The sequence below is a fragment of the Marmota flaviventris genome, chromosome 1, assembly GCF_047511675.1.
Source record: "Marmota flaviventris isolate mMarFla1 chromosome 1, mMarFla1.hap1, whole genome shotgun sequence".
Taxonomy (NCBI): domain Eukaryota; kingdom Metazoa; phylum Chordata; class Mammalia; order Rodentia; family Sciuridae; genus Marmota; species Marmota flaviventris.
In genome coordinates this window covers 26,329,019-26,356,036 of record NC_092498.1, presented here as the reverse complement: position 1 = coordinate 26,356,036, position 27,018 = coordinate 26,329,019, and the positions used below count along the sequence as shown (strand labels likewise).

The window sequence follows — 27,018 nt, the reverse complement described above, 5'->3', positions numbered from 1 at the left end:
AAAGTTTTATATTTATTTGGGGGCATTTTTCCTGTTTCCTAGGCCCAAATCATCTCTACTGTGTGTTCAGATGTACATGGGTTTCTTCTAAGTTGACTAAAGCTGTTTTAGAACTTCAGGTACCTCAAAGAGTAAGTACATCCTTTGGTTATATCTTATTTCCCTTCCTCCTGCTCAGTTAATAATAATGCTTTTGTTCCCCCTCTTCTTCAACCAAATAAAGGCATAGGACAGCCTTGTGAGTGCAAAGATTGATGACTTATTGCTTCTAAGAAAACCCAGATTACAGGTAGAAAGGACTGCCAGTGTTCCCATAAAGAATTGATTTAGCTGCCATGAGACATGTGTCTTTTATAGCTAGCTGTTCCTCGGAATTGTCCTTGAAAAAATTATGATGGGTTTGTGAATTCCTAAAGCTCTTAGCCACTATTTTTGCTCCAGTCTTCTTTGAACTCTGTTCAAAACCACAGAAAAGATAACGTTTGAAAATGTTTTTATTCAAAATTATATCTTTGATTGTACTTAATTATGTATCAGATTTTATCCATCTACTTCTCTGAAAATCACTGTGGAACAGATAGTCAAAAGACAAATGTGAAATGGTTGTTTTGAAACAGTGTATTTTATTTGGTCAGTAACTACTCCAAAGAGAATGTGTTGTCATTATTGCTAGATCAGTGTACTCATCTATGGTTGTTTGCTGAGAATCCAGATTAAAAGCATATTCTTTCCTTAAAAAGTAAATAATCCTACTACTAATTATTACAGCCTTAAATTTCTGACTATTCTGGTTTTCAAAGGGTTTTACTGTTCACCAACTCACAACTACCTTATGGGACATTTTACTGATTAGAAATTTCAAGTTCAGAGGACATAGGTAACTTGCTCAGTTTGTAAATGACAGGTTAGGACTGGTATTGGGGTCTTTGCCATCCTGCCTCCCAGATAGAAACAATAAACCCACATGTCTGTATACAAGACCCTATTCAAAACTGTCACCCATGGCATGAGAGCTCATCAGTTTTGCTAAAGGAGAGGCACAGTCAAGAAACAGCTTGGAAGCTTCAGAGCACAGGATGGAATGAATTGTTCCCAATAAAGTGAATGCAACTGCCAGTAAAGTAAATTTGTAACTTTTTCAGTATCCAGGCATGGATCCTCTGTTTGCTCTCACTCATTCAATAAATAAGAGAATGCTTTCTATGTGCTAATGTTTAACCTAATAAAACGTAGGTATTTCTGCCCTGAAATTCATAATCTGGTGGGAAAGAAGAATACCCAAATAAGGAGAAGGAATGGGAGCGTTTAGGGTAATGTTAACTAAGCAAAGAATATGATGGATGGGATTAAGAAAGTTCCAGGAAGAGTAGCATGTGGGAAAGTCTGTAACCAAATTAGAATGTGGAAAATTTGGGAAGTTAAAAAGAAAAGCAATGTGGCTATAAAGACTAGAGTATAGGTGGGAGAGCAGTTCATAAAGAAGCTTGAAAATTCAGGCAACAATTAGGTGGTTTAAATTGTGGGTAAGTTTTAAAACTTTGGAAACTGTTCTGTTGGAAATGGGAAGCTATTGAATGTGAAGAAATGGAGTAACATGATCAGTTTTATTTTTGAAAACAATTACATAATTAATTCTCTTAATACACTAACAAGTAGAGATCTTTTTACTCTCTCAAGTATGAACATATTCTAATCTGGAAGTCAGTATTATCTTTCAGTTTTAAAACACTAAACATATTCCTTCCCCAGCTATTAGGTGTTATCCCTCTTGAGGGATATAGGACTTATCAAATCATATGTATGTGGAATTAATAATTGGGCATAAAAAGTAAGTTACCTAAGGAAGTTATAAGGAGCTAGACATTAATTTCAGCACAAGGGTTTAGCTTACGAATTGATGTTAATAGTATTCTCCTTCTAGAAAAAAATGTCATAGTTAGTCTTTGTTGACTCTCTATAAATAAAACTTTCAGTTAGTTCCAAAACCTGAATTAAGAATGCTTCATCAACAGCAGGTTCAGAGGACTAATGTAATACTTTTATTGATTTGTTGTAGGATCTAGTTAAACACATTTTAATACTAAAATAAATATTGGCCTACGTCAGTTCCTTAATGTTGTTTGACAGTCTGTAGGCTGGGAATTACAGGAATGAATTTATAATAATAGTTATTTATCCTGATCTTGTTTCTCATTGCCTTTGGATTGCAGTTTATAGACAAATCTCAATTACATTCCCTGCCTCTGGAAGGAAGAAGGAATTGTGACTAGGTTAGAACTTTAAGTGGGTTATTTTGAAGCTTTGAAAGAAACAGAGGGAACCTTTTTCTTATGTGTTCACAACATTGATCAAATCTTTATTCTCCTTCATTCTCAATCTTTCTGTAACCCTGGATGGTAAATTTTTAGGAACATATATCTTATTACTTCACTTAGTACTTATAATAATCACTTAACGTGTAGTATTGTAGTATTCTTAAAATTGATTCACATCAGCATTTAACGTAGCATTAAACAACATAATCTTTTTGACTGTTAACACATTAGATGCAAGGTCCAACTCTGAGTGGTCTCAGTGTTCTTCCAGGACCTAAAAGAGTTTTGTATATGCAAAATACTCAGCACAACATAAATACTCATTGAATGAATGATTGCTTACTCATAGCTGTTCTCTTGTTTAGTTGTACATTACCTGTGGCCCACCTTTGTGAGTTATTATGGTTTGGTACAGGGCCCAGTATTAATTTATTCAAATATTCCTAGAAAACTTATATGCCAGGCATTGTACAAACTGCTCACAATATATGGGGGAGACAGATGAATGAACAAAAACCAACAGGAGGCTGAATTTTGGAGTGTGACATTATTATTATCTTCCGGATATAAACATTCTCAAAGCTGCACTAGTGTTTTCAAGGCTGGAAAGGTTTTGCTTGCTAAAATTAAACAAGACAACTTTCTTCCAGTTTGCATGAAGAAGTAATTCCTTTGTCTTTTCATCCATAAAACTTTCTTAAACAGTTGCAACTTCTGATAATACTGGCAGGTAACATAATAAATCAGTAGCAACCTAATATCCATACAAAAACTTAGAACTAACCATCTTTAATTTGAGATCATTAGCTTAAACTCTGCTTTTATTTGTATACTTGTGTGTGTGTGTATATACACACACACACACACACACACACACACATATACTTCAAACATACATATGTACATATAGGCATATAAGTTTTATTAAAATTACTTCTAATTCATAGGTTGGATTAAATAGGTAGCTAACGTTTTCTAAAGAACATTGTGTCCTCCCACTGGAACATAACAATCATATTCTAATCCAGTTTGTTAGCAGTTTGGTCATAGTTGTCTTTTCGACCCTGACCTCCTGGGAATGCTACTCCACCATCTCTGTAGATCATATTTGATCCTTTAAAAGACAATGGATTTTGTAAACACCCATACTGTACCAGAAATAAAAATTATTTTCAACCTTTATTCCTTCATTGTGCTCTAATCTATAAAAGTAAATGTGCTACCTTATTAAAGTAGTTTGAATAAAATGCTAGCTTATAGTTTATTATATACAGAAAACAGATTTTTAATTTGGGTTGAAAAAGGCAAAGTACAGTTTTTCTTACAATAGCAGAAATAGAGACAGGTTGTCATTACTTCAAAGATCTTTGCATTCATCTTGTATGAACAGTAATAGTATAATGACCAACAAGTGCTGTAGAGTTCTCTGAGAGCACTTGGGTCTTGTTGAATCATCCTGGAAGTAGTTGAGCAGGATAATTTTAGAGACCCTTGTTCTTGTCTTTTCATTTGACTAACTCATTGAAGATGAGTCCATTTACTTTTAATAATTCCCCAGTGTACTCAATATGTAGAAATGAGATGAGCTTGCTTCTTCTTATTTAACATTCATTCAACAAATGTTCTTTGAACTTCTTCAGATTGCAAGCACTGAGCTGATCTCCAAATGTTAAGAAGTAAACATTTGCATAGCACATTGCCCCAGATATGTTTTAAGTACTTGACGTTATATTATCTCTTTGAACAACCATGTGAGGTAGACACTATTATCTTCTTCGTCAATTTACAGATGGATATGAGGCACAGGAGAGTTCTGGAGCTGGCCCAAGGTTAATTGGCTAGTAAGTGTGAGGAGATGGGGATGAGAACCAAGCATTCTGGTTCAGAGGCAGCTCCCACCCACTCTGCTGTCCTATATTGCTTTTTTCCTCATGCCTTTGCCTTTTATGAGCTGCTTTCATCTTTGCTTTATGCTGGTCTCCTTTTATACTAGCATGAGCATTTGAGGTTCAATTTGTAGTGTTTGCAGTTAATTGATAGCTGATGAGTGTTCTAACCCTTATTATATGTTTGAGTGCCTGATACCTAAAAATGGTTGATATTTGTGTGTTGAATGCGTGATTATTGACAACCAGGAGAATTTTAGGTGTGATGTTAAGATAATTTGACATTATTTTGGTTCTTCCTCTGAGTAACAGTGAAGAAAAATACTGATGACTAAATATTTTATAGTATATAGTCAATGGAAACCAAGCATATGTGTTTGCACCTGAACTCTGAGGTCACACACATGTTACATATATGCATTTATACATTTATATTGTATAGAGAACAAACAAAGGAATTTCCCTTTTAGCATCAACATTTCCTCAATAGATGTGTTGCTAATTGGTACCACCTTTCCTGCTGTAATCTGCTTTTCTCCCCTCATGCTTTGTCTTCTTGTGTGTCACCCCCTAGTCTGATTGAAAGTACTGCACAAGCCTGCCTGCCATGGGCTGTCGGGATGTCCACGCAGCCACAGTCCTCTCCTTTCTATGTGGGATCGCCTCAGTAGCGGGCCTCTTTGCAGGGACTCTGCTTCCCAACTGGAGAAAATTACGACTGATTACATTCAACAGAAATGAGAAGAACCTGACTGTTTACACAGGCCTGTGGGTGAAATGTGCCCGGTACGACGGAAGCAGTGACTGCCTGATGTACGACCCTACATGGTACTCATCAGTTGACCAGTTGGACTTGCGTGTCCTCCAGTTTGCCCTGCCCCTCAGCATCCTGATTGCAATGGGTGCCTTGCTGCTCTGCCTGATTGGAATGTGTAATACAGCCTTTAGGTCCTCTGTGCCTAACATCAAACTGGCCAAGTGTCTGGTCAATAGTGCAGGCTGCCACCTGGTGGCTGGGCTGCTGTTTTTTATGGCAGGTAATGTGAGCCTCTCTCCATCCATCTGGGTCATCTTTTATAACATCCATCTGAACAAGAAGTTTGAGCCAGTCTTTACATTTGACTATGCGGTATATGTCACCATCGCTAGTGCTGGAGGTCTTTTTATGACTTCCCTTCTACTGTTCATTTGGTATTGTGCATGCAAATCTTTGCCTTCTCCTTTCTGGCAGCCATTGTACTCCCATCCTCCCAGTATGCACACTTACTCCCAGCCCTATTCAGCTCGATCCCGCCTCTCTGCCATTGAAATTGACATTCCAGTAGTTTCACACACTACCTAATGGGGATATAGGTAATTGTTTAAAAAAATAAACTTGTTGTAGCCTCACATTCTCCCCATGTAAAGAGCTATATATACATTTTCCTGTGTTCCTAACCAGTCAGTGAAGCCAAATTTGTGTGTCCTGCTAGAATGAAGTGCTGCTAGTTTTTATGAGGAGTAAATTACGTTATTTTAAGTGAGAAACATTCCTTTTATCTTGCTTCTTATACTGGAAGGGTTTTTAACCTCCTTGTTGATATCTGACCAATAATTTAAGTGGAAAGGACTTGTGTCACAACTGAGGTGATTTAGAACAACATGGTAAAGATGATGACTAAGAGAAGCTGTTTTATTCAATCTTTCTGAGTATTTCAGATTGTATGGTGTCCTTTTTCTATAATACCTTAAACTGGAAAAAGAAAGGCAATTTCAAATATAAGAAATTTCCTTCAAATAGGGTAATATTTTGACAGTAGTCAATAATTTACCAGTTTAAGGCTTTAACTTTTCTTTGGGGGCTAATTGTCCTGAATAGTCTTGTTGTGATAAAGATTATTTTCTTTTGTGAATTCCTTATCTTCTACCTCATACCAATGTTTGAAAGCAAAATGGATTTTAAGTGATTTCATAGTAAAACTAACATTTTAAATATCTGTTAGTTACAGATAACATTTAACAATTTTTAAAGTTAATGATTCCATAAATTGCTGAAGTTAAAATGTGACATGTGACAGGTTGGTGCTTTCTCTGAGGCAAAAAAAAAAAAAAAAAAACACCCTTTTTTCCACATACCATCCATCAAGAAGTACTCATTACCACGTATAATCAGTCTCCAAAGGGAAAGAAAAATAAAAAGGTTGTTCAAACCCAGTGATTTGTTCTCTTGAAGACAAAAATGGTAGGGGGCATGAGTCTGTTCTTCAGCACAACATTAGAGATTCACTCACTGATTGCTGTTTGAGTAATGGGGTGAAGTAAGGGATGGCTTTTCTGTGACCACATTCACCCTTGATTCATTTCCTCCCCCCATCAATGATTATTTCCTTGAGCGTATATCTCTGCCTAACATTTAGTAGGTGCCTTAGGAGATACATGAAAATAGGAGATCTGGTCCCATCCATGAAGAAATTTTAATCTAATAGAAAAGATCAAACTGTTACCTGACAATTTGGGAACAGTCTGACTTCTTTAGCAGGTGGCCTTAACTTCTCAGTCATTGATCCAGGAATATATATATTTCACCCAGAGATGAGACTTCCTGACAGACAAGTTGTACACTACCAGCAAGTCCCAAACTCTGGAAATTTGCTTTATTTCAATTCATTGAATACTTAGGGCACCTACATTATCCTACATGCTGTAATAACACTGTATCAAATTCTTGAGAATGGGCAAAAGTTGTAGAGAACTTTAAGTTGTACCTTTCCACCTCTGAAAGTATGATGATGTATTAAGGAGGGACATGTTTTAAAAATCTCCTCTGATGTGGTATCAATTAGATGAAACCAGGTTAACACTAAGATAACACTTAGAAATTCAGGGATATTGGGTTTTTAGCCCTATGAACTTGAGCTGCTTATTTAGTTGGTGTGATTTGCTACATATTAGCATTATGTTTGCAAGGATTTTATTAACTATTAAAGATTTTACAAACAGCTAGTTATATGGTAAACAGATTATTATGCCTCTTTTACAAATCAGAGTATGGTTCTGATATTTCTAGAGATATATATATAGAGAGAGAGACAGAATTTTTTTCCTAATTCAAATACTACTTTATGTACATAGAAATAAATCCATTTGTGTAATTTTTAAATGGCATCAGTAGAAAGCATGCAAGGCTTTGGTTTTTAAATTGTGGCTTCTGATTTATCTCAGTTCTCATTCTTTTCATTCTTCTCAGTTGTAGCTGATCTTGATCATTCCAAGAACAATGGTAGGTGGAATTTTGAGATTAATATTAATTTTCCCTCTTTGCTAATTAATTTCAGTCCTTCATTTCACTAAATTTTGGTTCATAAGAATCAAGAATTCCATCACCCCTTGGTCTTTGTGTAAACAATGTTAAAGAAAAGTAGGCCAGATAGTTTTTAGTTCCTGGAATTATAACTATAAACATTGAGAATCCTTTGGCTTCATAATCTGTTGTCACAGTAAGTATTTAATTATGGATTCACTTGGCAAAAGAAACAGCTGTTTCCTTATTGTCTTTTTAGTGTTTCAGATTTGCTATTTTTTAAATCCATCAAAGGAAAGCAAGTATTTATAGTTCGTTTAGTCACTCTTGAGCATTCATCAGGCTATCATTGTAAAGGGGGAATAATTTGTTGTTAAAGGCCTTTTACAGAAACCAACTTGGATAATAACCTTAAATGTTAGTGTGGTGCACCAGATTTGGTTTATCCAGCCATGGAAGAAAAACAAATCAAGAACCTGAGTTTACTTGTATATATATGCTATAATGAATAGTATGTTTGCTGTAAACTGCAAGGTAAAACCTCAATAAAAGTGTACTGTACTTCTTGATGTTTATTAAAAATGTATTTTTACAAGTTTCTGCTTCTTTTCTTGGTGGTTTTAAATGAAATATTTTGAGAAATGTTTCTCAAGTATACATAAATTTACAAAGACACAGTCCTATTTAAAGCTTTATAGAATAGAAACTAGAAAGGTATTGAAAAGCATGGAATTATTATTCCAGAAGTATCAAGACCCTTTATACAAGGGAGCCATCGTGGACACAATTTTTCCCAACTCCTACAAAAGCTTTAGATAACTACAGCCCTGGCCAACGCCTAATTCAACCTAATTGAGAGACCCAATCTTGAAGAATAGGTGTTTCTATGTTATGATGTATTTTGAGTTTTCCTTGTTCCATATCAGAAAAGATCTTTCAGAGAGTACTGAATATTTATTGCCAAATGAAGTGAAGCAGCATAATCTGAAGTAGAGGGAGAAGAAAGATCTGAGCTGAGACTGGAAGCAGAGTTCTAATTTTGGTCAGATATGAGTGGCTGCTCGTGTTAGCCGAGCAATAAACTGAACACTGATCAGACATGGAGTTCAGAAGTTAATTTGCAGTCAGCCTGGTTTACACCATGTTTATGTTGTCTTACAGTTACCAAGAATAAACCATTCCTATTTTTAAAATTCATCATTTGTTTTTATCTAACTAGCTAGTTCCATCTGGGGCCCAGTTTCATCTCTTTAAGAAGAGAGTACAGTGGATAGTTTCCCAAAGTGGAATAGGAAATAATTCATGCTAAGACTCATTAGCAGTTGAGTTGACAAGCTTCCCTCTGATAAGACAAAGAGCAAGATAAAAGCCTGCGGTGTTGGTTGTGACATAAGGGTTGGGAGAAGGAAAACAAATTGTACTTCACTGTACATTTTAGTACAGTGAATTTAATCTGATTGTTTTCCTAACACTTGACCAGATCTGATGACTTCAGACTCCAAGAGGGGATGCTGAACTCCTCAACTGGGAGATTCATGGAAAAAAATCTGACCCAAGTGAAGAAACAGTTCCCCCTAGACTTTATGTGCTTCTCTACCCTCTAAGCTTGTATGGTTAGGCACTAAGGTTGAAAACATCATAAGTGCTAAAATGGAGTTAGGAAAGGCCTAAATTTTCCACCAGGTGGAACCACAGTGCCAGTGATCTTAAATGTGATAGAACAGAACAGAAATTAAAGTCCTAATGCCTTGTAGTAAATGAGGATTCTCTATATCTCGTCTTGAGTCAAGTGAAATTCTGTACCCTTACAAGTGATACAGAGAAAGGATGTTGAACACAAATTCACTTTATTCAGAGAACCCAGGTATGCATTAAGGAAACAAATAAAACTTCAATTTTGGTTACATTATTAGATTTAATCAGATGTTTCAAAGAAAAATGGCAAAGAAGAAAGATGTCTTATTTTTAACCTAAAACCCCATCATTATCTGTCACCTATCAAGACACTGACGCCTTGTTTTTCTGTTTATGTATTTGTTTTTGTTTCCACAAATGAATCCGAAATCTGTTAGAAGCAAAGGCACTCAGACTGCCAAGAGAAAGTAGCAGTGTTTCCACAGGGCATCGACATGAATCATAGCAAGAACAAATAGAAGTATCTCCTACAGAGTCTCCAAAATCCCACTGTATCTGCCTTTGGGAACATGGTGGTAGGACAAGCTTCATGAGCGTGATACTTGTACAGTGATACAGGATCCTGCACTCAGAAGGGCTCTACCCTTGGTTTAATATTCTGTGGTTGCTGCCTTAAAATTATTAACTTTTTGAACAAGGGGCTCTGAGTGCACTTTAATTTTGCACAGGGCCCCACAAGTTATGTAGCCTGTCTTACATGAGGACATTCTGGGGAAGACAGACACCAGCTTTGGAGGCAGGCTGTTTTAGATTCTGTCTAAACTGCCTCCTTACTTGGTATGCAATAGGAAGGTTACTTCTACTCTGGACTTCAGATTTTCATCTGCAACAAGGACAGTAACAGTTACCTCCTAGAGTTGTTATTGTGAGGATTAGACACTGTTGTGAAGGAATATAAGTAAAGAACCTAATACAGTATACCCAATTATATTACAAATATTATTCATAAAAGCTAATTCTGTATATTATTAACATCAAGCCCAGTTGATGTTAGTGCTGTTCATAAAAACAAGTATCTTTAGAAAGACAGATCTCCATTTTATAGGGAGGTACTGACTTACATTGTCACTACCATCACTTTTGCCAGGATCTTCATGGCTTCTAACTACTGCAGCTGCAGCTATAATAAAAACAAAGAAAATTAACAGTCCTCTTAATTGTCAGCTACTTCTTGTAATGCAGTTTTTTTTTTCATGATTCCATACTAAAAACAAGGAAGTCAATGAGTTTCCCTGATGCTGTAAGGAGGTATGAAGCTGAATAGACTATGAAATTATATATTTATATGAAGATATACTATATAAGGATATATGTATATACACATATACATATATCCTTTATAATAGCTTAGGACAAAGGATTTTTTCCACTATTCCTATTATCAAAGCAGTGCCGCAGTCTGGCTGGGCACAAATCACGACCCACAGAAGCAGGAACAAACTTTATTTCTGAACTCCACCAGCACACTCCACACACGCTCCCTGGGAATCCTCCCGAACGCCACACAGCTCCTCCAGGAACCAGCAACCGAAATTATCCCTCCTCCGGCACTTCCCCAACCAATGGGAACTCTCCGGGAATCCCCGCGAGAGCTCAAGCGGAACTCAACGGGAACTCCGCCAGAACTCAAAAGTCATCATCTTAATGGCTCGCTAGCGTCACCTCTCAACCACTACTTCTGGCAAAAATGCCACGCGTCATCCCGACTCGGCTGTGGCCCTCAACATCTCCCCACTTCTGTTTAATTAAACAACAAGCAATGTGGCTTAGGGACCGTGCCTGTTAGGCTGTCCAATACTACATATGGTCCTTACCTGTCATCGGATGAACTGACCTCAAGGTGTCAGCCTCCTGTCTTAGGTTAGTACCACTGCATACCCGTCACTGACTACCGGTCCAGCATACAGTCTTACTTGTGGATAGGCCTTTGCATCAGTGGGGGGGTGAGGTTCTTTGCCTCATCTCTGTTGGCCCCCAAATTTGGCCTTTGCACCAGTGTGGGAGGGTGAGGTTCTTTGCGTCACCTCTGTTGGCCCCCAAATTTTAGACCATCACTAGCAGAAGGGAGGAGGATGCAAAATGCCACGACACCAAGCCAAATGATGGCTCTTTTTGGAAAAATTGTACCACTGATGACACCATCTGCAAAGATACGCCAGCACTACCACAATTCGCTGCATCAACAGATAGTTCACAATGCATACAAGTGATACATAGTCCAGGCAAGTTCTGCAAGCAGTTCAAAGCAGAGGAATCCATCAATATGTCCATTTCCTCTCAAAGTAAATCAACTCCTTGATTGAGCATTACTTGTTGAGTTATTATTCATTGATGCATCAGTTTATACAGTTTGTTGTGATAATTATCGAAGAAGCTGTAGTTTGGTTTTATCTTTGTCTTCACCGGCACTGGGATGAAGATAGGAATTCTGGCAACGATGGCTAAAAAAAAGTTATGTAACATTCCAACAGGTACTAAGAAAACAATTTTCTGAACAATTTACATTATCCTGAACAGAATTATTAAATATAATGAAAAGGAAAGGTGAAAGTAAACAAACAGATCTGTTAACCACCTTTAAAAACAATCTTCAACAGCTGTTTACCTGATTTAAATTAAACCATTTAAATCACGTGAATAAAAAAAAATTTGGATCCATGTTTTCATGAGCGCTCCTCATATATGATATATGGACATACGCACATACAGACATACAACACAAAACACAAGTGTGCACACATAACATACAACACATGAGACCATAGTAAAGGCCTTGTAGCTTTACACAGGTGAAATCTCCATTGCAATGTTTAAAAACTCCACAGTTAAAAAATAAAACTGATCAGAAAAACATTAACCTAGGTCTGTATGAGCTCAAAAAATAAAATAGAACTTTATGATGTGGGAAAAGGCAATAATAAAATAGATATTGAAAAAAGACATCCTGGTTACCACCTGGGTTTGACTCTTTTTTGGATATCCCATCCTTTTTTCTGTAACTTGCATAATGGGTCTGAAGGTATTCCCACAAGCAAGCCTCAAGGTTTTTTTTACATTTGAAATAGGCCTTAATGGTGTTCATTATTCATTAGCCTCTAGGTGTGGTAAAATCACTGTCGCAGATGCAAGAATAGCCAAGCTAGAACTCTGGATATCAGCTGTTATGGATTTGAGTCAAATAATCTTCTTTTTGGTCTATAGAAATCGCTTTGGTTAGTGTCTCTGGAATCCAAATCGACTGCTGTTCTCCCTGTGGAAACACACAAACAGAACCCCGACTCCAGACAATCACCTTTCCATTGTCCTGTTAGAATATCCTTCCAAAGTACCTTAGGCTTATGTACATTTTTTGGACACATATGCCTTTCCGCAGCACTAAGCCCTGATGAATCCAAATTTAAAAAGTTTAGAGTAAAAAGGGTTATTTTAAGTTTATCTTTGGGGGATATATACCCCTTTCCAATTCCCTCTTTTTGTTTTAATAAGTACATTTTAATAGTTTGAAGAGCTCTTTCAACTATGCCTTGTCCCTGAGGATTGTATGGGATTCCTGTTATATGAGTAACGCCAAATGATAAGCAAAATTGTTTAAAAGAGGTAGAGGTATAACCAGGACCATTATCCGTTTTTAACTGTTTTGGAACACCCACAGTGGCAAAATTTTGTAAGCAATCAGCTATAATATCTTTAGTTTTTTCTCCAGCATGAAGGGAGCCCATCAAAAATCCGAAAGAAGTATCAACTGTAACATGCAAATATTTTAATTTTCCAAATTCTGGCAAGTGTGTGACGTCCATCTGCCAAATATGGTTAGGTACCAGTCCTCTAGGATTGATTCCAAGATTAACTTGTGGTGACACTACTAAGATGGCGGCGAATAGAGTGCATCACCCCCGTGTACCGCGTCACTGTGCAGGTGAATAACGAGTTAGAACGACCAAAAGCTATCTTGTTAGGCATTTCCAGCAAAATTGGGGTGCACCGTAACCTAGAGGAAGGATTTCCATCACCGAGGACCGGTTACTGGGTCTCAATCGCGAGGGAACTGTGCGACCGGAGATCCAGGCTGATTGATCCGCGGCCCGCCCCGCAGCTAGAGACGGCGGGGCGCTGAGAAATAATCCTAGGAAACTTCCAAGATATGAAAGATGGAATGGATTGCCAAATCCTGGAAGCCTACAGGACCCCAAACATTCAAAACCGTAATAGACCAACTCCAAGACACATAATTATGAAGATATCCAACATACAGAACAAGGAGAGAATATTAAAAGCTACGAGAGAAAGGAGGCAGATTACATTCAGGGGTAAACCAATTAGGTTAACGGCTGAATTTTTCATCACAGACGTTGAAAGCGAGAAGATCCTGGAACAACGTATTTCAAACACTAAAAAATAATGGATTCCAACCAAGAATACTGTATCCAGCAAAATTAAGCTTCAGATTTGACAATGAAATTAAAATATTTCATGATAAACAAAACTTAAAAGAATTTGCAGCCAGAAAACCAGCACTGCAAGGCATCTTGAGCAAAACACTACAAGAAGAGGAATTGAAAAACAGCACCCAAAACTAACAGTGAGAGGTAACTCAGTAAAGGGAAGGGAAAAAAAATAACCAAAAAGTAAAAACTAGCCATATTAAAATAAATAAATAAACAAGCATGACGGGAAGTACTAACCATATATCAATAATAACCTTAAATGTTAATGGCTTAAATTCACCAATCAAGAGACATAGGCTAGTAACCTGGATTAAAAAAACAAATCCAACAATATGCTGCCTTCAGGAGACTCGTATGATAGGAAAAGACATACACAGGCTGAAGGTGAAAGGTTGGGAAAAATCATACCACTCACATGGTCCTCGGAAGCAAGCAGGAGTGGCCATACTCATATCGAATAAAATCAACTTCAAACCTAAGTTAATCAAAAGGGATAAAGAAGGACACTACATACTGTTAAAAGGAACCATCCACGAACAAGACATAACAATTATAAATATGTATGCACCAAACAATGGTGCTGCGACGTTCATAAAACAAACTCTCCTCAAGTTCAAGAGTCAAATAGACCACAACACAATAATTATGAGTGACTTCAACACACCGCTCTCTCCATTGGACAGATCCACCAGACAAAAGCTGAATAAAGAAACTATAGAACTCAATAACACAATCAAAAACCTAGACTTAACCGACATATATAGAATATATCAACCATCATCAAGTGGATACACGTTCTTCTCAGCAGCACATGGATCCTTCTCAAAGATAGACCATATATTATGCCATAGGGCAACTCTTAGTAAATATAAAGGTGTGGAGATAATACCATGCATCTTATCTGATCATAATGGAATGAAACTGGAAATCAATGATAAAAGAAGGAAGGAAAAATCCTGCATCACCTGGAAAATGAACAATATGTTACTGAATGATCAATGGGTTACAGAAGACATAAAGGAGGAAATAAAAAAATTCTTGGAGATAAATGAAAATACAGACACAAAATGGGACACAATGAAAGCAGTTTTAAGAGGGAAATTCATTTCCTGGAGTTCATTCCTCAAAAAAAGAAAAAACCAACAAATAAATGAACTCACACTTCATCTCAAAACCCTAGAAAAAGAAGAGCAAAACAACAGCAAATGTAGTAGAAGGCAAGAAATAATTAAAATCAGAGCGGAAATCAATGAAATTGAAACAAAAAAAAAACATTGAAAAAATTGATAAAACTAAAAGTTGGTTCTTTGAAAAAATAAATAAGATGGACAGACCCTTAGCCATGCTAACGAAGAGAAGAAGAGAGAGAGCTCAAATTACTAACATACGGGATGAAAAAGGCAATATCACAACGGACACTACAGAAATACAGAAGATAATTAGAAATTATTTTGAAACCCTATATTCCAATAAAATAGAAGATAGCGGAGATATCGATAAATTTCTTAAGTCATAGGATTTGCCCAGATTGAGTCAGGAAGATACACACAATTTAAACAGACCAATAACAAAGGAGGAAATATAAGAAGCCATCAAAAGACTACCAACCAAGAAAAGCCCTGGACTGGATGGATATACAGCAGAGTTTTACAAAACCTTCAAAGAAGAATTAATACCAATACTTTTCAAGTTATTTCAAGAAATAGAAAAAGAAGGAGCTCTTCCAAATTCATTTATGAGGCCAATATCACCCTGATCCCGAAACCAGACAAAGACACTTCAAAGAAAGAAAACTACAGACCAATATCTCTAATGAACTTAGATGCAAAAATCCTCAATAAAATCCTGGTGAATCGAATACAAAAGCACATCAAAAAAATTGTGCACCATGATCAAGTAGGATTCATCCCCGGGATGCAAGGCTGGTTCAATATACGGAAATCAATAAATGTTATTCACCACATCAATAGACTTAACCATAAGAACCACATGATCATCTCGATAGATGCAGAAAAAGCATTTGACAAAGTTCAGCATCCCTTTATGTTCAAAACACTAGAAAAACTAGGGATAACAGGAACTTACCTCAACATTGTAAAAGCTATATATGCTAAGCCTCAGGCTAGCATCATTCTGAATGGAGAAAAACTGAAGGCATTCCCTCTAAAATCTGGAACAAGACAGGGATGCCCTCTCTCACCACTTCTATTCAATTTAGTCCTCGAAATGCTAGCCAGAGCAATTAGACAGACAAAAGAAATTAAAGGCATAAAAATAGGAAAAGAAGAACTTAAATTATCACTATATGCGGATTATATGATAATATATCTAACAGACCCAAAAGGGTCTACAAAGAAACTACTAGAGCTAATAAGTGAATTTAGCAAAGTGGCAGGATATAAAATCAACATGCATAAATCTAAGGCATTCCTGTATATCAGCGACAAATCTGCTGAAATGGAAATGAGGACAACCACCCCATTCACAATATCCTCAAAAAAAATAAAATACTTGGGAATCAACCTAACAAAAGAGGTGAAAGATTTATACAATGAAAACTACAGAACCCTAAAGAGAGAAATAGAAGAAGACCTTAGAAGATGGAAAAATATACCCTGTTCATGGATAGGCAGAACTAACATCATCAAAATGGCGATATTACCCAAAGTTCTCTATAGGTTCAATGCAATGCCAATCAAAATCCCAACGGCATTTCTTGTAGAAATAGATAAAGCAATCATGAAATTCATATGGAAAAACAAAAGACACAGAATAGCAAAAGCAATTCTAAGCAGGAAGTGTGAATCAGAAGGTATAGCGATACCAGATTTCAAACTGTACTACAGAGCAATAGTAACAAAAACGGCATGGTACTGGTACCAAAACAGGCGGGTGGACCAATGGTACAGAATAGAGGACACAGAGACCAATCCACAAAATTACAACTTTCTTATATTTGATAAAGGGGCTAAAAGCATGCAATGGAGGAAGGATAGCATCTTCAACAAATGGTGCTGGGAAAACTGGAAATCCATATGCAACAAAATGAAACTGAATCCCTTTCTCTCGCCATGCACAAAAGTTAACTCAAAATGGATCAAAGAGCTTGATATCAAATCAGAGACTCTGTGCCTGACAGAAGAAAAAGTTGGCTCCGATCTACATATTGTGGGGTTGGGCTCCAAATTCCTTAATAGGACACCCATAGCACAAGAGTTAATAACTAGAATCAACAAATGGGACTTACTCAAACTAAAAAGTTTTTTCTTAGCAAGAGAATCAATAAGAGAGGTAAATAGGGAGCCTACACCCTGGGAACAAATCTTTACTCCTCACACTTCAGATAGAGCCCTAATATCCAGAGTATACAAAGAACTCAAAAAATTAAACAATAAGATAACAAATAACCCAATCAACAAATGGGCCAAAGACCTGAACAGACACTTCTCAGAGGAGGACATACAATCAATCAACAAGTACATGAAAAAATGCTCACCATCTCTAGCAGTCAGAAAAATGCAAATCAAAACCACCCTAAGATACCATCTCACTCCAGTAAGATTAGCAGCCATTATGAAGTCAAACAACAATAAGTGCTGGCGAGGATGTGGGGAAAAGGGTACTCTTGTACATTGCTGGTGGGACTGCAAATTGGTGCGGCCAATTTGGAAAGCAGTATGAAGATTCCTGGGAAAGCTGAGAATGGAACCACCATTTGACCCAGCTATTGCCCTTCTCGGACTATTCCCTGAAGACCTTAAAAGAGCGTACTACAGGGATACTGCCACATCGATGTTCATAGCAGCACAATTCACAATAGCTAGACTGTGGAACCAACCCAGATGCCCTTCAATAGATGAATGGATAAAAAAAAATGTGGCATTTATACACAATGGAGTATTACACAGCACTAAAAAATGACAAAATCATGGAATTTGCAGGGAAATGGATGGCTTTAGAGCAGATTATGCCAAGTGAAGCTAGCCAATCCCTAAAAAACAAATGCCAAATGTCTTCTTTGATATAATGAGAGGAACTAAGAACAGAGCAGGGAGGAAGAGCAGGAGGAAAAGATCAACTTTAAAGAGAGACATGAGGTGGGAGCGAAAGGGAGAGAAAAGGGAAATTGCATGGAAATGGAAGGAGACCCTCATTGTTATACAAAATTACATATAAGAGGTTGTGAGGGGGAAGGGAAAAAAAGACAAGGGAAAGAATTAAATTACAACAGATGGGGTAGAGAGAGAAGATAGGAGGGGAGGGGAGGGGGATAATAGAGGATAGGAAAGGTAGCAGAATACAACAGTTATTAATATGGCATTATGTAAAAATGTGGATGTGTAAAATGTGATTCTGCAATCTGTATTTGGGATAAAAATAGGAGCTCATAACCCACTTGAATCGAATGTATGAAATATGATTTGTCTAGAGTTTTGTAATGTTTTGAATAATCAATTAAAAAAAGATTAACTTGTGATAAAAAGGTCACACAATTTTGACATTGTTTTATTATTTGTCTAGCTTGTTCCTTAGTTATTTTAAAATGCTTTTGTAAAGTATTTGCATTGACATGGAACCTTTTATGAAAATTTGTAGCTTCTTCTAGTGTAGAGAAAGTATGTATGTCATGTGTAGTTTTATCTGCTAAATCATTGCCCAAACCAAGGGCTCCAGGCAATCCTGTATGTGCTCGGATATGTCCTATAAAGAATGGATCTTTTCTGTCCCAGATTAGACTTTGTATAGTGGAAATCAAAGAGAAAACAGTAGAGGAAGGAGAAATCCTACCAGCATCTTCAAGGGATACTATAGCATTAACTATATACTGACTATCGGAAAATAAATTAAATACAGAATCTTTAAAGATCACAAAAGCTTGTAATACTGCATTAAGCTCTACCTTTTGAGCTGATTGTTTGGGTACTAAAAATGTAAAAGTTTTATCAGGGTAACTACTGCTGCTGTACCATTATTTGACCCATCAGTGAATATATTTGGAGCATTCATGATAGGTGTTTTTCTTGTCATTTTTGGAGAAATTCCTGGATGCGATGACCAAAAAGACAATAAAGGATTAGATGGTAAGTGGTTATCAAATGAAACATTAGATTTGCACATGATTATTGCCGAAGTATTTAACTCATTAGCTAACTCATCAATTTGATCCATAGTATATGGAGTAATAATTTTATTGGGAGAAATTCCAAACACTCCCTTTGCTGCTTTTATTCCTTTGAGTATTAATTGTCCTACAGCCTCAGGATACCTAGTAAGAATAGTGTTAGGAGAATAAGATAAATATATCCACAATAATGGACCTTCTTGCCAAATTACTCCTGTAGGAATATTTTTTGTTGGTAGTACAATAAATAATGAAGGCAAACTTATATCAATTCTTTCCATATGCATATTTTCCATATATGTTTAAATAATTTTTAATGCCTTTCTTGCTTCAGGCGTTAACATTCGAGGTGAATTTGGATCTTATGGACCTTTTAGGATATCAAATAAAGGTCCCAACTCTCCTGTTGGTATGCCTAGATAAGGCCTTATCCAATTTATGTCTCCTAATAACTTTTGAAAGTCATTAAGTGATTTGAGTTGATCTACTCGTATTTGAATTTTTGGTGGACGGACCATGGTTGAGGATAATAGAACTCCTAAATAATTAATTGGAAAATTTAATTGTACTTTATCTATTGCTATCTCTAGATTATAATTTTTTAATAAATTTGTAAGTGTGGCATAACATTCTAGCAATGTTTTTTATCTTTATGTGCTAATAATACATCATCCATATAGTGAAATATTTGTAGTTCAGGATTTTGATTTCTAAGTGGCTGGATTGCTTTGTTAACATAAATTTGACACATAGTTGGGCTGTTAGCCATCCCTTGAGGGAGTACTTTCCATTCATATCTCTGATCAGGACCTTCATGATTCAGTGCAGAGATAGTAAATGCAAAACGTGGACTATCCTCAGGATGAATTGGAATTGAAAAAAGCAATCTTTAATATCTATAGCTAAAACATACCAGGTTTTTGACAAAGCAGACAATTGAGGAATCCCTGATTGAGCAGGTCCCATAATAACCATCTCATTATTAATGGCTCTTAAATCTTGCAATAATCTCCATTTACCAGATTTCTTTTTAATGACAAAAATGGGAGTATTATAGGGAGATACGGAAGGTTGTATATGTCCCTCCGCTAATTGTTGTTTGACCAGGTCATGGGCTGCTTGTATCTTTTCTTTAGTCAGGGGCCACTGATTTTATTGTAAGTAATTTTTATTGTCTCAGCGACCCCTTCTGAAAACCCAATCCATTTCTATCTATTCCTTGATCTATTTGAATTGGTGCTGCTATACCTTGTTCTTGTTCTCCTAATCTTTTTTCTTTCCTAAAACCTTGTCTAGCCCTAATAGTGGGCGCATTTGGATTGATGTTATTTGTTAATGTCAAACCTAATTGATCTAGGACATCTCGTCCCCATAAATTTATAGGAAGATGATCCAATACATATGGCTGTATAGTTCCTTCACATCCTTCAGGATCCTTCCAATCTAATACCATTGCACTTCTATGGGGATTAGTCGCCACTCCTAGGCCTCGAAGCGTTTGAGTGGCTTGTTGTAATGGCCAATGTTTTGGCTATTTTTGACGAGATATGATGCTAAGGTCTGCACCTGTATCCAGTAGCCCATTAAATTCATGTCCTTGAATATTTAGATTTAGCATTGGGGGAGAATCTAAATTTAAAGACAGCATAGCCCAATCTACACCTGTGGAGCCTAATCCCCTGGAACCTCTTTCTACACTATGACTGGAAAATTTATCATGCAGGCTGGGTATTATTAATAACTGTGCTATTCTATCACCTGGTGAAATTACTGATATACCTCTTGGAGAACTAGCTATAATTTTTATTTCACCTTCATAATCGGGATCAATTACCCCAGGACTTATCATAAGTCCTTTTAGAGTAGAAGAACTGTGTCCTAACAATAAGCCTACTGTTCCTTGGGGAAGAGGTCCTTTTACTCCTGTGAGAATGATTTGAACTCCCATCTCTGGAGTTAGTACTGCTCTGGCAGAGGCACAGATGTCCAACCCTGCACTCCCTCTGGTTCGTCTGATGAGAGATCTGATGGATAATGTGTCCTTTCACTACCCTGATGGTGTTGCTGGGTTCCTCCATGGTGTTTCTGGGTTTCTCCAGTGCCCCGTATATTTGTGGTTGTGGGCCCTGGAGCATTGATCCCCCTGTCCGTTTTTTGGCAATGGAGCCTGATGCCTTTCTCCACGATATCGTGGGTAAACACCTGGTCCTTGTCCATTTTTTGATAATGGAGTACCCTCTATGGTGGTTTGAGAACGGAATTCATTAGCCCAATGTCTCCTTCTACGGCATCGTGGGCAAATACCCGGTATTCTACCCCTTTGATACCTAGTTTTGTTAAACCCTCCTCCTATGGGGCAATTCCTTTTAAAATGTCCTGTTTGTTCACAATTGTAGCATGTTTTTGGCCTGGCATCTAAAGCCTGTTGTACTGCAGCTGCCAAGACTTGCCCTTGTTCATTAATGTCTCTACATAATTTAATATATGTGTTTAAATCTCCATGTTTCCATGGTCTAATGACCTCTCTGCACCAACGATTTGCTTGCTCATAAGCCAGTTGTTTTATTAATGGCATTGCTTGTTCTGTATCCCCCAAAACTCTGGTAGCTGTTTGAATAAGCCTATCTACAAAATCAGCGTAAGGTTCATTAGCTCCCTGTATTACCTTAGATAATTGACCTTGTAAATCTCCATGTCCTTGTAAAGTCTTCCATGCCCTAACTGCTTCTGCAGCAATTTGTGAATATATATAGCAGGATCATATTCAATTTGTTGCCGTTGACCCTCATAAGGTGCTTTTCTTAACAACATGTCTAGATTTCTTTGAGGGTAACTGGCTGCTGCATTTCACCTAGCCATCTCCGTGCAAAATTCCTCATTGGCAACCTTCCATAACAAATATTGTCCTCCATTTAGCACAGATTTACACATGATAGCCCAGTCTGCTGGCGTCATGTCCAAGTTGGTAATTGATTCGACCATGCTTACAGTGAAGGGTCCTTGAGGGCCATAGGTTGTTCCAGCCTCCTTTAACTGCTTCACTGTTTTGAAATCTAGAGCATGGTGAATTCGCTGCCCTCCTGCCTGGTCAAGTACAGGGCATGCTAATCTTTGAGGTCCTGTCTCAGGATCCCATCTATCAACTATGGGGGTTGAGGGCCACTCATCTGTCTCCATAGGTGGAGCTGTTGGTTGAATTACGCCCTCTCGTGATAGAACAGTGTTAGTAGCAGCTTCCTGTTGTAGCCTTTTCTCTAATAGCCCCTTTTCCTTTAAATTTTCTTCCTCTCTCTGACTATCTTGAGAGACCTTCTCTTTTGCTTGATCTAAAATGTCTTTCTCCATGGTCTGAACCTCTAACAATTTACTTAACACTCTTTCGGTTTGTTTTTTACTAATTTTTAATTTATTATAAAGATAATGCAACCCAACAAGATAACACAAAACAAAACCAAAACAGAATGAAACAAAAACGGAACAAAAAATCGTTGTATCAATTTTCCTATTTTCTTGACATGTGCATTTGTGGTCTATTTCTATCTCTTCCTCAGGGGTGAACAACTTCAAACCTTGAGCAAACCATTTTTCCCAGTTTGCCTGAGAAAGTTCTAGGGATAGGCAGCTTGAAACAAAAACAAAAGAAATCAAAACAAGAACACATTGTTTTTTGAAATGGTCACCCATTCTCTCGCCTTCCCTTAGGGGCGAGCAATTTCACTTACCTCCGAGCTTCAGGCGTTCCCCGTACGGGCCGCCAAATGCCGCAGTCTGGCTGGGCACAAATCACGAGCCACTGAAGCAGGAACAAACTTTATTTCTGAACTCCACCAGCACACTCCACACACGCTCCCCGGGAATCCTCCCAAACGCCAGGCGGCTCCTCCAGGAACCAGCAAACGGAATTATCCCTCCTCCGGCACTTCCCCAACCAATGGGAACTCTCTGGGAACCCCCGCGAGAGCTCAAGCGGAACTCAACGGGAACTCCACCAGAACTCAAAAGTCATCATCTTAATGGCTCGCTAGTGTCACCTCTCAACCACTACTTTTGGCAAAAATGCCATGCGTCATCCTGACTCGGCTGTGGCTCTCAACAAAGCAGCAGGTCCCTTCTCTTTTTAAACCAGTCCCAAAATAGTTGCAGGCAGAGAAATACATTTTGTTGTTCATTAATTTCAAACAGTGGTATTAGAGCTCTGATTTTCCAAATCCAAGTACTGAAACCCTTAATAGACTTATGTATTCCCCACAGTAGAGAGGAGAGGGAGCCAAGGTAGGCACTGACATTAGTAGGGTTGAGGTGATGTACTTTGAACCAACACATATAAGATTATATCTAAATGTAGTCTTTTCATTATTCATGAGAGTTGTGTTCTATAAAGTCACCATGAACATTGAATTAGCAAACACTGAACACTGCTTGTAGGGTTAGGTACCTGGGAACCTCTGGTCATAAAATTTTAATCAATCCATCAGTACATAATCTAGTTTTATGTCATTTCTGTTTAAAGATATTTTATTGAATGTACATTGTTGACTTATATATTTTTTTGGTCCAGGGATTGAACCCAGAGCTGCTTAACCACTGAGACTAACCAGGACACTTAATTCAGTGTAAGAATTGAAACAAAAAGGCAAAGAGTGTTGCTTGAACATGTATGTCAACTGGAACAAGTATGTCAGCCCAGTTTTGCAGCTCTACACATGTCTGAGATTGGCCATGAAAACACAGTGAGTGTTCATTCTGGGGTTACAAACAAAATTTATTAAGTGAATTTGCAAATACAGAATTCAAAAATAATGAGGATCAATTATATTCAGAAGTAGTGATTCCCATACCTTGGTGGACTTGAAGAGAAAATGAATCTGGTATTGGTTAAAAATGAACATAATTGATTATACCTTTCATATCATTATACAGCAGAAAGTACATGGAATTGGGAGAATTGAAGTCTCTATAGTTCCAGGTCTTTGCCTTACTATGTAGGTATCTGAAATCCTGTTTCTCAGTTTCCACCTCTCTAAATTGAGACCAGTAATTTTCATCTTACTCTGTCATTGTGATCATGAGAGTGCAATGACTTTTCTTAAGGTCTCACTGCTATCTAATGTTGAGATTGGGATTGAAGGAGAAGCCAGTTTATACATCAGAATCTTCCTTTGCAGATTTGTTGGTTCTCCTACAGAAAACAGGCCAAATTTATGCTAATATTGGGAGTTGAATAATGAGTGTGTTTTCATTCAAAATACCTTATGAACTCAAGGAAGCCAAATACATCTATCAGCGTTTTCTGATTAAACTGTCTGTCTTAAATAAGAAAAAATAATGAGTCAATTGTTATTTGATACCCCCGCCCTGCATCTGCTAGTATTTTAAGAGGAAAATAAGAATGAGATACAACATTTACCTTCTGACATAACAAAAGGGCCCAGTGAGAAGTTGGTTATGCTGTGATTGATAGGTCTTGGTGTAGGTAGAGGAGACACCACAAAAAGATCCACCCCTCTGCCAGCATTGGGCCCCTGTACTGTTCTTCTATCCTGCTAAATTAAATATGTAACCTTTTGGTTTGGGGGCAGAAACTATGGCACATGCACATATGAACCATGGTCCTGGAAGAATCATTCTTATTTAATCAGTATTGGCCATGTGTACCCTAAGGATAAGTGCCAATGCTGTAAGCCTTCTACTTTGTGGCCAGGAGGAGTGGGGAGGGACCTGGGCAGGCGGAGGGGGGCATTGATACACTAATTATATAATATTTAGCTTAAAAGACACTAGAGTGGACATCCAGAGTCCATGCTAAGAGCCACATCTTCCCAATGTGCCGCCCCATCCCTTTTCCTTTGTTTCATTCACAGGGAGCCTTGTTATTGCTTAAAATCCAATGAATCTGAAAAATTTCAACTATAGTACTTGAGGGGTCACTCCACTCAGAGGTATTTTACAATTTAGTATGCCACTCTTTTTTTAATATTTATTTTTTTAGTTTTAGGTGGACACAATATCTTTTATTTTTATGTGGCGCTGAGAATGGAACCCAGTGCCTCATGCATGCTAGGTGAGTGTGCTACCACTTGAGCCACATACCCAGCCCCAAGTATGCCACTCTTAAAGATAGAATATTTTTCAGATCCCCAAAATAAATCTTCAATGTTAGAGATGAGATTCTCTGATGCCCTCATTTCTCTTAGAAGCCCCTAATCACATCAAATGAACCTACTCAATTTTAGGCTAAAGCCTTGTAAAAAGCAAGTGAAATCTGAATCTCCCTTATGAGAAAAACATTTTTTAGTGATAACTTAAGTGTCACTTTGTACAACGCTCTTTTGCAATATACTATATTATATGGCCAAATATCCATGTTTCAGAGTTGTACTAGGTGGCTTGTATAAGCACTATTTATTGTAAAGTGGGGGACCATATATCTATAAAGTTCTTTCCAATTTCCAAAATCAGTTGATAAACCTGGCTATACCTTTATTTTTATTGAACAATCATGACATCTAGTGGTTAACCCAAGTAATTCCAAGGAATGATTTCACATTTTTAAAAAATTCATTTAAACATGAGAACTTGCTATTCAAATAATAAGATATCTTTGAACATATCACTGTACATAATTATATAGAATTAAGACCAAAAGGAATTCCTGAGTGAAAGTATATGGATATTTAATTTGATGATATTAATTGTTTATTTTCCAAAGAAGTTTGTGCCAATATACCCTTCTACTGTGATTAAGAATATTTCTTTACATAAGCCCAACAAAGGGACTTGAAAAGCCCAAATATTATTAAATGTGTTAATTTTTGTTTTATTTTTCACTTCTTAATAAGGTGGTTCATTTTTTTTTCTTATTTGTTTTGGCCACTTGCATTTCTTTATCAGTGAAATGCCAACTCACATCTAGGACTCATCTTTTAAGATTTTCTAGTTCATGAACAGTTCTTTAGTTATCAATGAGTTTTGCTTATTGAAGAAATCAATAATTTATCTTTTTTCATTGAAATTATCTTCAACAGTTTGTCATTTATTGTTTATACTTTGTGATTGTTTTTTGTTTTGCAAAGTTTTAATTTTTCCTATAATAAGATATATCAGTACTTCCCTTTATAGTTATTTAATGTCATATTTAAAACGTCCATTTCCAGCCTCAGAGAGAAAAATTTGAAAATCATATTTTCTTACATAACATATTCAGTATGTTAGGTATAGTTTAAGTTTGATTTTTTGTGTTTTTTTTTTTTTTCATGTAACCCTTTCATGTCTCTGATATTTTAGTAAAATAAGAAAAGGAAGGAATCCAACTTTATTTTTCCCCTAACAATATAAAAGAGATTGATAAATCTAAATATAACTATTAAAAACATTGAAATAGGACCTACATAGACTGATGAGAAAAGATTAAAAAATATACAGAGTAGAACAATATTGATAATATGTATAGAAAAATTAATTCCCTAGAAAGGCACAGAAAATGTCTGAAAGAACACCACACACACACACACACACACACACACACTCGTATATATTACAACTCTTATGAATTATTCTAAGAAGTTCATACAGGATATTGGCAAGATAAGCCAAGAGTTTGACTTTGTCTCTATTGCTTGAACATATTACCATGAACATGTATTCTATGTTATAAAATTTTTAAAGAATCTTTAGTAACATGGGACAATTCATAGTTTGGCTTTGGAATGTCCCCCCAAGGCCCATGTATTAATGGTTTAGTCCTCAGCTTGGTACTTTGGAGAACTGGCAGAATCATTAAGAGGGGGTGCCTAGTGGAAGGTCTTGGGTCATCTGGGATAGCCCTTGAAGGGGAAAATGTAACCCTAACCTGTTATCTCTTTTTCACTCTGGCCATGAGGTGAGGGCTTCCTCTACCACATGCTTCTTCCTTGCTGCAGACCCAAAAGTAATGGACCAGCAACCATGAACTAAAACTTCCAAAACAAGGAGCCAAAAGAAATCTTTTCCCTTCTTGATTATCTCAGGTATTAAGTTACAACAATGAAAAGCTGACTAACAGGTGATATTTAGAATTTATAGTTAACTGGAAAAACAAATTATAAAACAATAAGTTAAACATCCTACTTTGGAAAATAAAATAATATCTATGCAAAGAAAAAAGATTGGCTGCTATATACCAAAAACATTAGCAATGCCTTCAAAGTGGAAGGATTTGGGTAATTTTTTTTGTTCTGTACTAATCTCTTTTATAGATACTTTATAGTGGGCATGCATTATTTTTGTGATCAGAAAA

General features: G+C 36.9%; 2 protein-coding genes across 2 annotated transcripts in view; both read left to right on the top strand.

Annotated features, from left to right (window-relative positions):
* The first annotated feature begins 43 nt into the window (after positions 1 to 43).
* Positions 44 to 8,076, top strand: Cldn12 (claudin 12). The gene is made up of 2 exons (XM_027956094.3): positions 44 to 131; positions 4,776 to 8,076. Exon 2 carries the CDS (start codon positions 4,809 to 4,811, stop codon positions 5,541 to 5,543), a length of 735 nt encoding a protein of 244 aa, XP_027811895.1. The 5' UTR covers positions 44 to 131; positions 4,776 to 4,808; the 3' UTR covers positions 5,544 to 8,076.
* Cdk14 (cyclin dependent kinase 14) overlaps positions 69 to 27,018 on the top strand; it is a 767,749-nt gene continuing 740,799 nt past the window's right edge. Inside the window, exon 1 of the mRNA XM_071612070.1 lies at positions 69 to 131. The gene's annotated coding sequence lies outside the window, so the exon portion shown is untranslated. The remainder of the gene's footprint in view (positions 132 to 27,018) is intronic.